General features: G+C 49.7%; 1 protein-coding gene across 2 annotated transcripts in view; it reads right to left on the reverse strand.

The window, feature by feature from the left end:
- GDPD1 (glycerophosphodiester phosphodiesterase domain containing 1) overlaps nt 1-6,918 on the reverse strand; it is a 155,076-nt gene extending 148,158 nt beyond the window's left edge. The window contains exon 1 of one of the 2 annotated variants that reach the window (XM_063956218.1): nt 6,282-6,918. In XM_063956218.1, coding sequence (XP_063812288.1) covers nt 6,282-6,417 — 136 coding nt within the window. In that variant the 5' untranslated portion in view covers nt 6,418-6,918. The remainder of the gene's footprint in view (nt 1-6,281) is intronic. The other variant, XM_063956219.1, reaches the window with a different exon arrangement.
- Between the last annotated feature and the right edge of the window lie 9,019 nt (nt 6,919-15,937).

A 15,937-nucleotide genomic window follows, 5' to 3' on the forward strand; every position in this document is an offset into this window, starting at 1 on the left:
ATTCTGCTGTCTGCTGGTTACAAGGGATTCCTACTCTACTATTTGCTGGCCACTAAGGATTCCTACTCTGCTATTTGCTGGTCACAAGGGATTCCTACTCTGCCATTTGCTGGTCACAAGGGATTCCTACTCTGCCATTTGCTGGTCATAAGGGATTCCTACTCTGCTATATGCTTGACACAAAGAATTCCTACTCTGCTATTTGCTGGTCACAAGTTATTCCTACTTATTTATTTGCTGGTTACAATGGTTTCAAGCACTGCTATTTTTTGATAACAATAATGTTGTGCTCTGTTTGCTGGTCAGGGATTTCCTACTCTGTTATTTGCTGGTCACAAAGATTTAGCAATCTGCTTTTTGCTGGTCACAAGGATTTCTTACTCTGCTATTTGCTGGTCACAAGGATTTCCTACTCTGCTATTTGCTGGTCACGGATATTTCCTCCTCTGCTATTTGCTGGTCACAAGGATTTCCTACTCTGCTATTTGCTGGTCACAAGGATTTCCTACTCTGCTATTTGCTGGTCACGGATATTTCCTCCTCTGCTATTTGCTGGTCACAAGGATTTCCTACTCTGTTATTTGCTGGTCACAACGATTTCCTACTCTGTTATTTGCTGGTCACAAGGATTTCCTACTCTGCTATTTGCTGGTCACAAGGATTTCATACTCTGCTATTTGCTGGTCACAGGTATTTCCTACTCTGCTATTTGCTGGTCACAAGGATTTCATACTCTGCTATTTGCTGGTCACAGGTATTGCCTACTCTGTTATTTGCTGGTCACAAGGATTTCCTACTCTGCTATTTGCTGGTCACAAGGATTTCCTACTCTGCTATTTGCTGGTCACAAGGATTTCATACTCTGTTATTTGCTGGTCACAAGGATTTCATACTCTGCTATTTGCTGGTCACAGGTATTTCCTACTCTGCTATTTGCTGGTCACAAGGATTTCCTACTCTGTTATTTGCTGGTCACAAGGATTTCCTACTCTGTTATTTGCTGGCCACAGGTATTTCCTACTCTACTATTTGCTGGTCACAAGGATTTCCTACTCTGCTATTTGCTGGTCACAAAGATTTCCTACTCTGCAATTTACTGGTTGCAGGGATTTCCTACTCTACTATTTGCTGGATACAGGGATGTCCTACTCTACCATTTGCTGCTCTCAAAAATCTTCCTTTGTTATTTGATGACCACAAGCAATCCTAGGAATAAATGAGGCGTTCACTGGGTACAAGTGATTGCAGCTGAAAACTTAAAGTTGTGTGTGTAAAATAAAACTGAATATGATAGCATTAAAACTGAAGCAGAAAGAGAAAAGGTTAACAGTGGATGTTTGAGGACTGGGTGGTTACAAAAAAGTCCCACTAATTAGTCATTGACAACATCATATAGAACACTAAAGGAAGAGTATCATGACACAATCATAGTAAAATAAATATACTATTAGAGGCTGAAAGTACAAAGGACAATGTAAGATCAATAAAAAATGAAAAGAATAGCCTCATAAAACAACACGCCACTCTCTCAGCGCCATGGCAGTGCACACGTGTGACACTTTCCCCACCTGAGCTACCTGCAGTGGTATCCGTTCAGATGGTCGACCATGTTAAGGTCGACAGTCATTAGGTCGACCACTATTGGTCGACATTGACATGGTCGACGTGGACACATGGTCGGCACATGGAAATGGTCGACACATGAAAGGTCGACATTAGTTTTTTAACTTTTTTTCCTTTTGGGGAACTTTTCCATACTTTACGATCCACGTGGACTACGATTGGAACGGTAATCTGTGCCGAGCGAAGCGGTAGCGGAGCAAAGGCACCATGCCCGAAGTTCGCTCGCCATGCGAGGGGACGCGGTGCACTAATTGGGGTTCCCAGTCACTTTACGCAAAAAACGACACCCAAAAAAGTTTTAAAAGATCATGTCGACCTTTTCATGTGTCGACCATTTCCATGTGTCGACCATGTGTCCACGTCGACCATGCCAATGTCGACCAATAGTGGTCGACCTAATGACTGTCGACTATAACATGGTCGACCATTCATACCGGAACCGCCTGCAGTTTGGATATACAGCTCTGACACACTGTGGGGGGAATATGCTGAATGCCATGGAACAGCAGTGTGGTGCCTTGCATCTGTCAAACACAATCCTGACAATAAACATAAACCAGATTGTCCTGAATATTCCATGTATAACATTGTGTATAGTAGGTTAGATTTCAACTGCAGCCACCAGATATATAAACACTTGTGGGGCCCGGTCAGCCATGTATCTCACAGTCTTCCCAGCAGTACTTAATCTATTGTTATTACTGTTACTCTGAAGGTCAAATGTTGTTATGCTTCAAATGCACTTATGTTTTGTGTCTTTTAGACATAGTTACAAATTTAGACAATATATGGCACTATGGGGGTAATTCAGACCTGATCGCTAGGGTGCGTTTTTTGCATCCCTGCGATCAGATAGTCGCCGCCTACAGGGGGAGGGTATATGGTGTGTGCAGGGGCGCTTTTGTAGGAGACCTGCACAAACATCAGTTTTTTGCAGTCTCTGCACTGCCCAGGACTTACTCAGCCGCTGCGTTTGTTTCATGCTGATCAGGGCCGGAGCTGACGGCGGACACCCTCGCTCAAAACGCCTGGTCCCTCCTGTGTTTCTCCAGACACTCCTGTAAAATGGACAGTTGCCACCTACAAACGGGCACTACCTGTCAATCACCTTGCGCAGTTCAGATCTGATCGCACGCTGTGTGAAAACGCACAGCAGCGATCAGGTCTGAATTACCCCTCATATATGGACGGGGAGATACTTACCTGGCTCTAGTCACTTTGTACTGCCAACTATTTTCATAGAAAGAAAGCTTGGAGTGTACCTATTGCCTACGACCAATAATCATGAGAATGAGATCTACCAATTCACAAGGAACTAGTGATATCAATGAGGCATGAGGCACTTATGTCTCATGATTTAGGGTCCTTACTACTGATGTTGCATGAAACACATCAGCAGAAAAAAAACATGCTGCAGTATATACACTCCCTACTGCAGGTACTAATGCTAGTAGCCTTTGGAATGAAGGCCTTCTGCCCTCACGTGCTTTTTCCTCTCTTAGACTATTTCCTACTCCATGGACCAGATGTAATGCAGTGCAAGACGGTTCTTGTACTGTAAGTCATTGTTTTCTTGTCTTGCTCATTTGTTGATGTACTCTGTTAGGCTCTGCAGAACCCTTGCAGCACCATGTAAATAAATGGTAATAATAAATAATAAAAATAACACTGTAAGACATGGGTAAGGGGGATGCAGTCAGGATGCCGGTGCTTGAAATACCATTGCCGGAATCCCGACACAGGCAAAATCCGGAACTCCGATGACACTTGGAATACGACGCCAGAATCGTGACCGTCGGCATCCCGACCGTAAGTATGCTGGGGTCTCCTAAATGAAAGCTGTTAGGCACCCCCGGGGATGGTTTAGGCTGTGCGGGTGGAAGGAAGGGGGGGGGTAGGTTTAGGCACCATCGGGGAGGGTTAGGCTGCAGGGGGAGTTACGGCTAGGCAGCGGGAAGGGGGGGTTAGGGTCCCCTGGGGATGGTTTAGGCAGTGCGGGGGGGGGAGGTTTAGGCACCATCGGGGAGGGTTAGGCTGCAGGGGGAGTTACGGTTAGGCTGCGGGAAGGGGGGGTTAGGGACCCCCGGGGATGGTTTAGGCTGTGCGGGGGGGAGGTTTAGGCACCATCGGGGAGGGTTAGGCTGCAGGGGGAGTTACGGTTAGGCTGCGGGAAGGGGGGGTTAGGGACCCCCGGGGATGGTTTAGGCTGTGCGGGGGGGAGGTTTAGGCACCATCGGGGAGGGTTAGGCTGCAGGGGGAGTTACGGTTAGGCAGCGGGAAGGGGGGGGTTAGGGACCCCCGGGGATGGTTTAGGCTGTGCGGGGGGGAGGTTTAGGCACCATCGGGGAGGGTTAGGCTGCAGGGGGAGTTACAGTTAGGCAGCGGGAAGGGGGGGTTAGGGACCGCCGGGGATGGTTTAGGCTGTGCGGGGGGGAGGTTTAGGCACCATCGGGGAGGGTTAGGCTGCAGGGGGAGTTACGGTTAGGCAGCGGGAAGGGGGGGGTTAGGGACCCCCGGGGATGGTTTAGGCTGTGCGGGGGGGAGGTTTAGGCACCATCGGGGAGGGTTAGGCTGCAGGGGGAGTTACAGTTAGGCAGCGGGAAGGGGGGGTTAGGGACCCCCAGGGATGGTTTAGGCTGTGCGGGGGAGAGGTTTAGGCACCATCAGGGAGGGTTAGGCTGCAGGGGGAGTTACGGTTAGGCAGCGGGAAGGGGGGGGGGTTAGGGACCCCCGGTGATGGTTTAGGCTGTACAGGGGGGGAAGTTAGGTATAGGTACCATCGGGGAGGGTTAGGATGCAGGGGGGAGTTAGGGTTAGGCTGCGGGAAGGGAGGGTTAGGGGTGTAAGGTGGGATGGTAAACATACTTACCTGACCCCAGTCGGGATTCTGTGCAGCGGGATGCCAGTGTCGGTCATATGACCACCAGCATCCCATCCACTGTCATTTTATATGTATTCCGGTAAGGAACCATAGTGATGTCACTAGTCCTAGTACATTTATAGCTCTGTTCTAGTAAATATTGGTTCAGGCCACAACACACTCTTTAAGGAATACTAGGTATACAGAGATTAGGGAGAAGTCTATTAGAAGAGGTTGATGATCTCTGACATATATTAGGATACGACATTCATGCACCATATATGCCTGCACACTGTAACGTAAGCTACACAGCATCCAGACACTGGGATTGGCTGCAGAACCGGGCGCCTCTTGAGGGTTTTGTTGATCATTAGAATCATGGAAGTTCCCAGAAGTTAATCTGTTATCCCTGACACATAAACACTGAAAAGATCAGATGACCCTTATTGTAAATAGAGAGCATGCTAGCACAGCATAAACCCAGTTACTTCATTACTAATCACAAGAGTAAGCCCAGGTTTTTCAGCATCATATAGTCATTTGTATGCGAGAGGCGGCCGGGCCTGTCACATCCATCTGGGTCACATGAGTGTCATGGCGTGCTTGGCATATCTTGTACAATATGCAGTGCAGCTGTGCGCTCTATCACACTGCTTCTTAGTTCCTGGCAGGCTGCAGCTGTTCTTATTGTAGTTGGGAGATCAAGTGGTTTGTACAGATTTGCCACTGGTGCTAGCCTCATGGTCGCTGTACACATGTGGCGGTATACATAATGGATGGCCCTACCGGGCTACACAGCAGAACAACATGGAACATCTCTGCACACTTGCAGTCCGCCAACGCTCTTAGAAAACATGGCATTGTTTTATGTGGTAGCTGCACTAGTTTATGAAAGAATAACATCAAAATATATATTGTGGGCGTATATAAAATACGTCTTGAGTATCAATTTTCTTAAAATGATACAACAGGGTTCTGGCTAGAGTCACTGTATCACTCATTGGTACTATTGCAGCACAGCAGTCTGTGTTTATACTGTTTATACTGTGGGCTTTTGGCAACTGCTGAGGTAGCGAAAAAGATAACAATAGCTTTAGAATTTATAGTTTATATTTATGTATACTGTAGGGGATTTGTTGGGCATATTGGTCTATAATAATAGGTTAATAATGTTACAATAAGCACACTGTGAAAGAGCATCAGTAAGATTCCTCATAACATCCACTACAGTAAAACACTGAATGCTTAATACAGTCTGGGGTGAATGGAAATCTGTTACTCAGCAGTATTAAATATGCATACAACCTGCGGAAGGCTTTTTAGTGTAGTGAATGCAGCTGCTACCACACATGACGGAGTGCAATAAATAAACAAAAGCCAAACCAGCTACAATTCATATCCCTGGACCATTGTTAAGGCCATTCTTTATTTCACCGTAAGACACAGCCAATGTGGGCTGCTGTGGAAATATAACCTGCAGCATCAACTGGCCCTCTGAGTAGGTGACCTGTCAGCCAGACCCACAGGTCATGCTGGGACTTGTAGTTCCACATAGCCTGTAAAGTCACGGGATCTCTACTATGGTGACAATCTGATCATTTTTACTTGTCACATTAAACATTAGATTGTGCCAAAAGAAAGTGTGTAGGAGAATAATGTGGAAGTGTGCTAATGTGTTCTGCAGTCATTGAGGTGCAATGAATGAATGTGCTAATGCATTAAAGTAATACATAATGTTATGTCTCTTACATGTGATGCTGCTTCTACCCATGCAATGCTTACCACTATGCTTCCTTACCTCCCCGATGTGATATGTGCCTGCATCGGAACTTCTGCTGCTTCCTCTTGTGCAGGAGGCTGGGGAATTTCAGGAGCAGGACTGAGGTGACCATGTAACCACCCAGGGTGGTCAGTAAGTAGAATACCACCGACATGCTGCAGGTGCCCCCAGCAGATGTGCTGCAGGGATGCTCTGATAATGGCAGCAGTCAGGAGGTGCTGCTGCTGGTGAGGCTGGCTGCTTACTGGTATCGCATAGCTGACTGGTATCTGATCTTGCTGGTGATTGCAGAGGGATCTCCTCCCAGTGATCTGGTGCTCTTGTTACTCTGCACAGCAGCAGTGCAGGATAGTCTGTCCATATGAAAGGCTAATCAGCCTGTATCCCTAGAAACAGACCAGAGGATAAAGCAGAGGGCAGATATTTGCAAAGCAGGGAAAGGGGCACCTTGCACACAGGTGTCATTGGGAGGCTGGTGTGCAGGAGACAGGTATAATTGATGTCCTAGTGCCACACGGTTGCTGCTGGGAGTGTAAAGGGGGTGCAGCGCCTGTGCCTGCTCTATGCCCAGCAGGATGGGCGCAGTGCAGCAGCAGCTTCCTTTCCTAGCCGGTTTATCTGCACTTGTCACTGCCAGAGGACTGGCGCAGGCGCACTTCCGCCTTGTCAGCCCAGCACAACAAAGAGTCCTCGGCGCACATGCGCAATGCCAAGGTTTCCTCCAAGTTTATAGCAGAACCTCTGCGGTGGAGGCGCACGGCACAGTGATCTCTGGCTGTACGTAGCGAGCCCCCTGAGCTCTGGGTGGACATATTACAGGCTGGGGATTATTGTCCTCTGAGATGTAAAAGAAAAAGAAATCCTTTAGGAACAGCGCTTAATGTGTATTTTAAATAATAAGCCAATGATCCTGATCATAGTGAGTGTTTTGTTTCCTACAACTGTCATTTTCTGCAGCCCATTATGCAGTCATGGAGACGGTACGTATTGCTGATGCACCTGATCATAAATTATGGGAAACGTGAACATTCTTTATGTAAATAGAATGTACAGTACTGTCATAGTAGATGGAAGTGTATCTCAAACTCCTAATGCTCTCAACCATTGCGTTCTGTTCTTCTAAATATCACTATCTACAGTACATCTACTTTGTAACAGTTTCAGTTTGCAGAATAAAAGTCCTATCTGCACGGCCTTTGCTTTTAGAACACCCGGCTTTCATACCCTCCAACTGTACCTATTTGGCAGGTACAGTACTTTTTTTATGGTCTGTACCGATTTTTGGCTCTCCAAACATCCATTGGAAGTATAGGAAAAGGTACCCGTGGCAACGCCCCCTTTTCGAAAAAATGTTGGAGGGTGTGCGGCTGTGCGCTAGTAACATGGTTTATTGTAGTATTTTCACTCACTCCATTTTTAGAATATTCCTCTGAACAGTCCTAGTGCTATGTACTGGAGCCATGGTTTCTCGACCCTTTCCCATACCAATCCACTCTACCTCAAGGTCCAGTCCACCCCCCTGCACCCACAACCCAGCCAGACTGGTCCGCATCTCCCCTGTCCCTTCTCTCCCTTTCTCCTGTGCACTCTGAAATGCCAGATCAATCTGCAACAAGCTGCCTGATATCCACGACCTTTTCATCTCCCACTCTCTTAACCTTCGCTCCTTCACCGAAACCTGGCTCTCCTCCTCTGACTCCACCTCCCCTGCTGCATTCCCCTATGGGGGCTTCTCCTTCACCCACTCTGCCAGACCTGATGACCACCAAGGTGGCAGAGTGGGCATCCTCCTCTCCCCGAACTGCACCTTTCACGTCATCCCACCTGAACCCTCCCTCATTTTTTACCACTTTGAGGGACACCACTCTATCCACTTCTTCTACCCCTTTCACCTCCATGTCGTGGTCATCTAGCCCCCCCCCCCCCTCCCCCCTGGCCACTCCTCCCCATCCCTCGAAAACTTTGTTGCCTGGCTTCCTCACTTCCTCTGCCCTGACTTCCCCTCTATCATCCTCGCCGACTTTAACATCCCTATTGACATCACTAAACCAGCATTCACTAATCTTCTTGCCCTTTCCTCATTTGGCGTTCTCAATGGACCTCCACCCCAACTCACAGAATCTGTCACTCCCTGGACCTTGTCTTCACCCACAGGTGTGATCCATCTGACTTCTCCAACTCTCACTTTTCCCCTCTCATCTCTTCCTCTCCTCCCCACGCCCAGACCCACCTTCACCAGACACAATGCTCACGCGTCTCTGGAGGAAATCCAGCAGCCTGGCAGACTTTATCCATTTCAAGTTTATTTACTCTTCCTACAGCTCTGCCCTCTTCCTCTTCAAGCAATCCTGACTCTTTTCTTTTAAAAGACTCTCCTTCATTCCCCCCCCCCCTCCCCTCCTGTCCTCCCTCACTGCCACTGACTTTGGCTCCTTCATGTTCTCCAAAATTAAGGCAGTCTGACACAAAATCTCCCATCTCCCCTCAGCAGTCCTGCCGCCCCCACTATCCAATCCCTCCAGCCATCCCACCTGGTGCACCTTTAGCCCCACCATAGACAAAGAAGTAGCCTCCCTCATCTTCTCCCCCCTGACACCCACCACTTTGGCTTCCTTTCCCACACTACCTGCTCCCACCTTACACACCTCTTCAACCTATCACTTTCTACCGGCATCTTTACCTCGCCATTCAAACATGCTCTAGTTTCACCTATTATTAAAAAACCCAACCTTGACCCTTCCTCACCCACTATCTCTCTTCTCCCGTTTGCCTCACCACCCTATCTCTCTTCTCCCGTTTGCCTCCAAACTACTTGTGTGGTATACAGCCATCTCACCAGCTACCTCTCTGATAACTCCATTTTTTATCCTCATCAGTCTAGCTTTTCGCCCACTCCACTCCACTCCACTGAAACTGCCCTGGTCAAAGTCACCAATGACCTGCTTTTGGCCAGATCCAGGAGTCACTTCTCTACTTATCCTCCTGGGCCCCTCTGTTGCCTTCGACACTGTGGATCATCCTCTCCTCCTTCGCACCTTCCTAACCATTGGCCTCTCTAGCACTGTCCTTGCCTGGTGCACCTCTTCTCTAACCGCTCCTTCCGAAATCTGCCTTTGGCTCCAGCTCACCCGTTCCATTCTCCCTGTCGGTGTCCCCCAGGGTTCTGTCATTGGTCCACTTCTCTTCTCCCTATACCCCTCTTGCCTGGGTGTTCTCATAAGCTATTTCAGCCTTCAACTCCACCTCTATGCTGACGATACCATCATCTCCCCCATCCCCCAGCTCTGCTGCTTGGGCATCACTCTTGACTCCTCCCTCTCCTTGCACCCCACGTCCAATCTCTAGCTTAATCCTGCTCCAGCTACGCAGCATTGCTCACATCTGGCCGTTCCACTCCCATAGCTTTTTGGAAATGTAGAATAAAATGCATGCAACAATCTGTTTGAAATTTGTTGTACAGGTTCTGTTTGTGACTTGTGCTTTTCCGCTGAAAGCAATCCCCTCCCCGCACTGTCACCACTGAGTAGTTAACAGGGGCCCAGTGCATTGCTGTTAAGACCGCCCTGAGTAGTGGGCAAAGAAGTAGTGCAGGGGGTGTTATCTGCCACTGCACTGAAGCCGGCGGCTGGGAAGTAAATATAAGGGAAGAAAAAAAAGGTGCCTGTTTGAAGTAGTCCTGAGTGCAGAATATTGTCACTGTAATAAATATATGTTGATATTGTTTTCACAAAATTGGTGTCATGGCCAAATAGAATTTGTTATTGTTCAAATGGAAACTAGGGTTCACTGAGCCTCCAAAATTCACCTTGAAAATAACTGCAAACCCACTATCATCCCGAGTGTCAATAATTTCATGGTAAAATGATCATTAGGTCCAGGACTGAAGCAAAAAAGCTGGATCCCATAACTATTTGTTTGATCAGGGCTTTAAGCAGGAGCGTGTGCACGGTTCTATCACACAGGGCGCCGGACCCTGGGGTGGAATCATCCTTGGAACGGCACTCTGCAGCTAGTAGTGCCACTGCAGAGCCGCTCAGAGAGTCTCAAACATCCTGCTGCCTGTGAGCATCCAGGATCCTCTGTACGGCGTTCTGGGTAGAGGCCTACTTCCCAGAGCTGGCAAACCCCGCCCCCTAGGCATGGGCTCACTGCTGCCCTGTTATGTCCCTGGGTGTGATTTTAATAATATTGTAATCATGTATTTAAAAAATGTCACGCAATAAAATAAAGTTTAAAACAAATTGGATGAATTTTAAGGTTTTCAGGTATATTCTCAAAGCCTACAGGTAAAACGTTGACGTCCAAATAAAAAAAAAAAATGGACTCGTATATAGTCTCTAAGCGTTCATTTTGTGTCTTTTCCTGTAGTGTTAAAACTCACTAAGATTACAGTGCAGTAACATGAGACCCTTTGCTAAGTGCATAGTGCTGAAGAGACACTGCGGTACATTTATTAAGGTGATGTTGGTCATAGCAACCAATCAGATGCTACTTAACATTTATTTAGCTGCTTCTAGAAGACAATAGATAGAATCTGATTGGTTGCTATGGGCAACATCACCAGCTCTAGAAAACTCCCACCTTAGTAAATGTACCTTACTGGGAGGTGCGGTATTGAACAAACGTCCATTGTTCTGTTAAAAGGCAAAGTCAAATATTTTGTCCATGCTTTAACTAGCGATGGTTCCAATGTTGTTCTTGCTCTACCAGTCTGGGCCAGGGAACTAGGTAGTGGAGGTGATTAATGAGCTAGTGAGGTCACGGAGCCTGGCTACACATTGCTTCATTTCTGGTTGGTGAAAAATGTAGCACAAATTGTATGATTACATTGTTATAACTTAACTTGTTGAGTAATCAAATTGTTGGGACGCAATGAACCAGAGTCCAGACCCAATGTATTAAAATGTTGTATAACAAGTTTGATGTATTCCATTATTGTTTGTTACTGAGTGTCTTATAAAGCTGTGTTTAAAACGGGTGTGGTTCGTTTTATCGACAGTATCTAGGTCGACAATGTTTAGGTCGACCACTATAGGTCGACAGTCACTAGGTCGACATGGATGGAAGGTCGACAGGGTTTCTAGGTCGACATGTGCTAGGTCGACAGGTTTAAAGGTCGACATGAGGATTATTATTATTTTGTGTCGTTTTCTTCGTAAAGTGACCGGGATCCCAAATTAGTGCACCGCGTACCCTCGCATGGCTCGCTTCGCTCGCCATGCTTCGGGCATGGTGCCTTCGCTCCGCTAATGCTTCGCTCGGCACACTTTACCGTTCCAATCGTAGTCCATGTGGATCGTTAAGTATGAAAAGATCCCCCCCCCCAAAAAATGTGAAAAACTCATGTCGACCTTTAGACCTGTCGACCTAGCACATGTCGACCTAGAAACCCTGTCGACCTGCCATCCATGACGACCTAGTGACTGTCGACCTATAGCGGTCGACCTAAACATTGTCGACCTAGACACTGTCGATCTTCAGACCGGATCCTGTTTAAAACCACAATTGTGCTTCATTTAGACAGGAGCCCAGTATCACTACTGTGTGCTGGTGGAGAATGCTACTCCTTCCGCTGTCAGCCTGCATTCCTTTTACCTTCATTCACCTTTTACATCATGATACTGCTTGTCACATGCCGCCATCTTTACTCACTGGGTCACATGTTTGGATAGAGAACTAACCCCTAGGCGCAGAAGCACATGTGCCTAAGAAACTGCTGCAATGAGTGAGGAGTGACAGGTAAAACCACCATATACCTACTGTTGTCCATATGGTTCAGTTTCATTTCCAATGCAGTTGGGGAAAGGGAGGCAAAATAGTTTTTAATGTAACAGGTGCTCAGTGCCACCTAGTGAGCAATTTGTAGTTATATCCATGGCTGTACATCTTACCACTCAGATATGAGAATTATATCATATATAGCCAATGTTTTTACTTACTTGTCCTATTCTCATCTTTTGTTAAGTAGGGAGCCACATGCTATAAACATGGATGGACCCCACATTGGGGCTTATTTTAAGTCGGGTGAATCTCTGCATAGAAACAAATGCAGAGTTTTTGTATTTTTGTGTATCTCCATCTTTGGCTTGGGAAGACCTACTCATAAAAGATCTCGGAGCTTTTGGGGCTAGGGACCCCTAGTTACCTTTTTCCATGTAGTATGATACTGGTATCCTTGATATCATGTAGTAAATTGCTTTTATTGTTGCCCATAAATCTATGTGTCTTGTGACCTCAGGCAGAACGCACATGTGACAGGACGGTACCGTACGGAAGCACTCACCGCTTGCCGCGTCCCGTCGACTGCGCACAGACTGGAAGGTCAAGCCGCACGAGGCCTGACCACATAGGGGATTCCCGCTTACCGTCAGTAACCGCCTGTTACTGACTCCACCCACTGCGTTGTGGGCGGGTTCTTGCTGCCACCACCAAACTCCTAACCTGCCGTGGCGTTTGGAACCACGGTTCTGCTCTGTATGTGCCGACGCACTGCCTTACCACAGCTGTGTGGTGCTGACGAATCCCCACTAGCCACTTGCTAGGCCTCTACCGGTAGCTGGCGGAAGGCGGAGCTTGGAGACGTCAGGTGCTTCCCTGGACAGCCGGAGAACGGGGCTAGGTTTGGCCTAACCCTGTAGGTCACAAGATGAAGCAGTCTTCTTGAGGCAAAGGTGTTTATTGCTCAAATAACCTTTAAAAAGGCTCCTCCCTATTGCTAGGGGCAACAGCATACAATCAAGATGTTTTCAGCAGAAGAAGATGTTACAATACACCCTCCTATGGGCCAACTGCCCTTCTTTTATCCCTCTCCAAGACCCCTTACCACAGGGGGTAAGCCCGCCCTGTGGTGCACAACCAATCAATGTTTACCCATGAGCTGTGCATGCTCTGGTCTCATGCACACCTAACATTGTTCCCTATGGACAGTGGGGAGTGGTCGGTCTCCTTTGTCTCTCCCATCTGGGAGAGTAGGATACTCCCACGGTGCCGTTCAGTCTGGCTGGGGGGAGGTTTTCCCTCCTAAATCTGACTTCCAGAAATCTGCCCGGGACCCCTCTCACTGCCCGCAGCCTGGATTTGGGCTCCAGAGCTGGGCAGCCGGGCTCCCCGGTCCAGGTTTCTTGGCACTACGGCTGATCTCCATGGAGCTCCAAGAAACCACTCAGCTTGTTTCATAGCTAAGCTGCTTCTCTTTCTCCCTGTACCCTTTGGAAATGTGAGGCTGGATGGGAAAGCATTCCGTTTTTGGGGACAAGGTCTGGGAGAATCCATCAGCCTGCACAGCCATGGATTCCCCCCTCCTGGGACACACAATCAAGTAAGTGCATTTTACCTTTACATACATTACACTTAAATCACACTGTACATTTCTCCTTTTAAATATACACTGAGCCTGTGCCCTGCACAGACTCTACATACTCAGGCACTGCAGTGCCTTACAACACACTGTAGGTCATTATTTAACTGCTGTGCCCAGCGCTCAGCGCTGGGCTTCCCTAGCCCTGCAGCCTGGCTGCTAGGGCTCTCTCTCAGTGCTGGAGGTATGGGGCTGGCTTCCCCCATCCTCCAGCCTGCCTTCCTGCCTCTGGGGTTCCAGGGAGCTGGCTCTCCCTGTCCCCCCAGTGTGGCACTAACCAGTGGCCTCGCCGCACGCAGCGGCGCACCCCCCTGTACCGAAGTCCGGCGGCCCGGGACACTTGTCCTGGCCGCCATGACCCTGGCTTGTTTCAGCGCTGAGGCGCCGGGAGCGTAGCTCCCGGACCCCAGCGCTCACCATCCTGCTGGGCAGCCTAATTTCACCCACGCCGCTAGGGAGCCGGCTAGCCCGGTCCCCCATGCGCGGCGCCTGACTGGTAGCCTCGCCGCAGCGTCCGGCGGGGAGCCGGGCTGCGGCGCACCCCCCTCGCCGGCTAGCAGCCCGGGACGTCCGTCCCGGCTGCTGCGGCTGGCCACCCGTGCTGGGCTGAGGCGCCGGGAGCAGAGCTCCCGGCCCCCAGCGGCGGCTCTCACAGAGAGCACTGCAGCGGGAGCCGAGCTCCCAGCCGCAGCGCTCACCCTTCTCCCCGGCGCGCACACTCCAGTGCGCCCGGGGCTACACTGACCGCTGCCGGGAGCGGAGCTCCCGGACTCCGGCGGTCAGCGGCTGCCTCCTCTCCCCCGGCGCGCACACACTGCTGAGCGCGCCGGGGGCTGTCCTCCCTGCCGTGGTCTCCGGAGAGGTCCGGGACCACGGCACAGTTTAAAAATACATTTGTGTACATTGATAAAACACGGCGCCTAGCGCCCACAATACATTTTCAAATCTGGCGCCAAGCGCCCTTTGTCCTTAACAAATGGCGCCGGGCACTAGGGATTAACCCCTTCAGTGCCAAAGCGGCCATTTGCCTCGTGGCTGGGGCTCTCCGGCCACACTCCTCCCCCCCCATTCAAGCGGGTCAACCAGGGACCCATGTCCCAACGATTTGGGTCCTGGTCCCGCAGTCCATTGGGGTGAAGGGGACGCTACCTGGGGGTTGTAGGCTCTGGCCTAGACAGTTCATCCATAGTGTAGTGGGCCTCTCTTCGTGGGTGCACCATGTTCAAATAGTCCGCCTGAAGTCCAAGTTCAAGGCTCCACCACAAAAGTCTGTCCAATTCCCCCAAGGTAGGTTGCAGCCACCTAACAGGTAGGTGGTAAGTCACCACGGTGGGGGGCCGGTTACAAACAAGTGCCACCCACGGTGTCCCAACTGTGGCATACCCCACCTCCCACAATAGCAGTATACTGCTCAACCAGGCCACAGGGTGCTCCTGCCCATATGGCTCTTTCTGGCTCGGTACTGCTCCCAGTCCGTGCAGTGGCGCAATAGTTCGTAACACACAGTCCTGGTCAAGAATGTGCGCCATCAGCACTGGAGCGGGTACCCGAGCCTCCTTCAATGACTGGAATGCCAACTCGCAAGCGGGTGCAAAGTCCACTGACTTGGGAATGCCCTTCCTAGCCATCTCTGTCAAGGGGTTCACTACAGGACTAAAGTCAATGACAACATGTCCGTAGGGCCTTACAGGTTCTAAGGTCAGTACCGGTCTGGGTGATGTGGGTCGGGGACAGCCTCTGGTTGCCTCCACCCCCTCTGGGTTGGGCCTACCCCTGTCTCCTCCCACATGGTGCCCCAGGCACTGCACCTCCGTCATACCTATCTGGCAACTGTCTGCCCTAACTGTCAGACCTGCCCTCCAATCCTCTTCTGTCGACCTATGACTCGGGAAACCTACCCTGTCACCTAGGCCTACTCTTCCCTCCTCGTCCGCTACCTGTGCCACAGTGATGGCGGCCAGACCACCAGCCTCTGGATCCTGTGTGGCATCCACTACAGGGAGGCTGCGTGTCTTCCCCGATCTACTGTGCACAGGCAAGGGACCTGCTATGGCCACAGCAACTTGCTGCAAGGGTTCTCCTATGGGCAGAGGCCCAGAGACAACACAACCGCTGGAGTGCCCCGGCTGCCAACGCATGGCACCAGCCTTACATGTGGTCTGGGCGTCATCCGACATTCCAGACCAGGGTAAGCTCTGTGTCAGGCACTTCAGGGTACGGTCTGTCTCCGGGTTACTGTCCAAAGGGGTTTCGCTGGCAACCGACACCGGTTGCACAGGAAAGTTCCCTGGGGGGACCAGTTGGACACATTCCCTAT

The sequence above is a fragment of the Pseudophryne corroboree genome, chromosome 2, assembly GCF_028390025.1.
Source record: "Pseudophryne corroboree isolate aPseCor3 chromosome 2, aPseCor3.hap2, whole genome shotgun sequence".
NCBI classification, from domain to species: Eukaryota; Metazoa; Chordata; class Amphibia; order Anura; family Myobatrachidae; genus Pseudophryne; species Pseudophryne corroboree.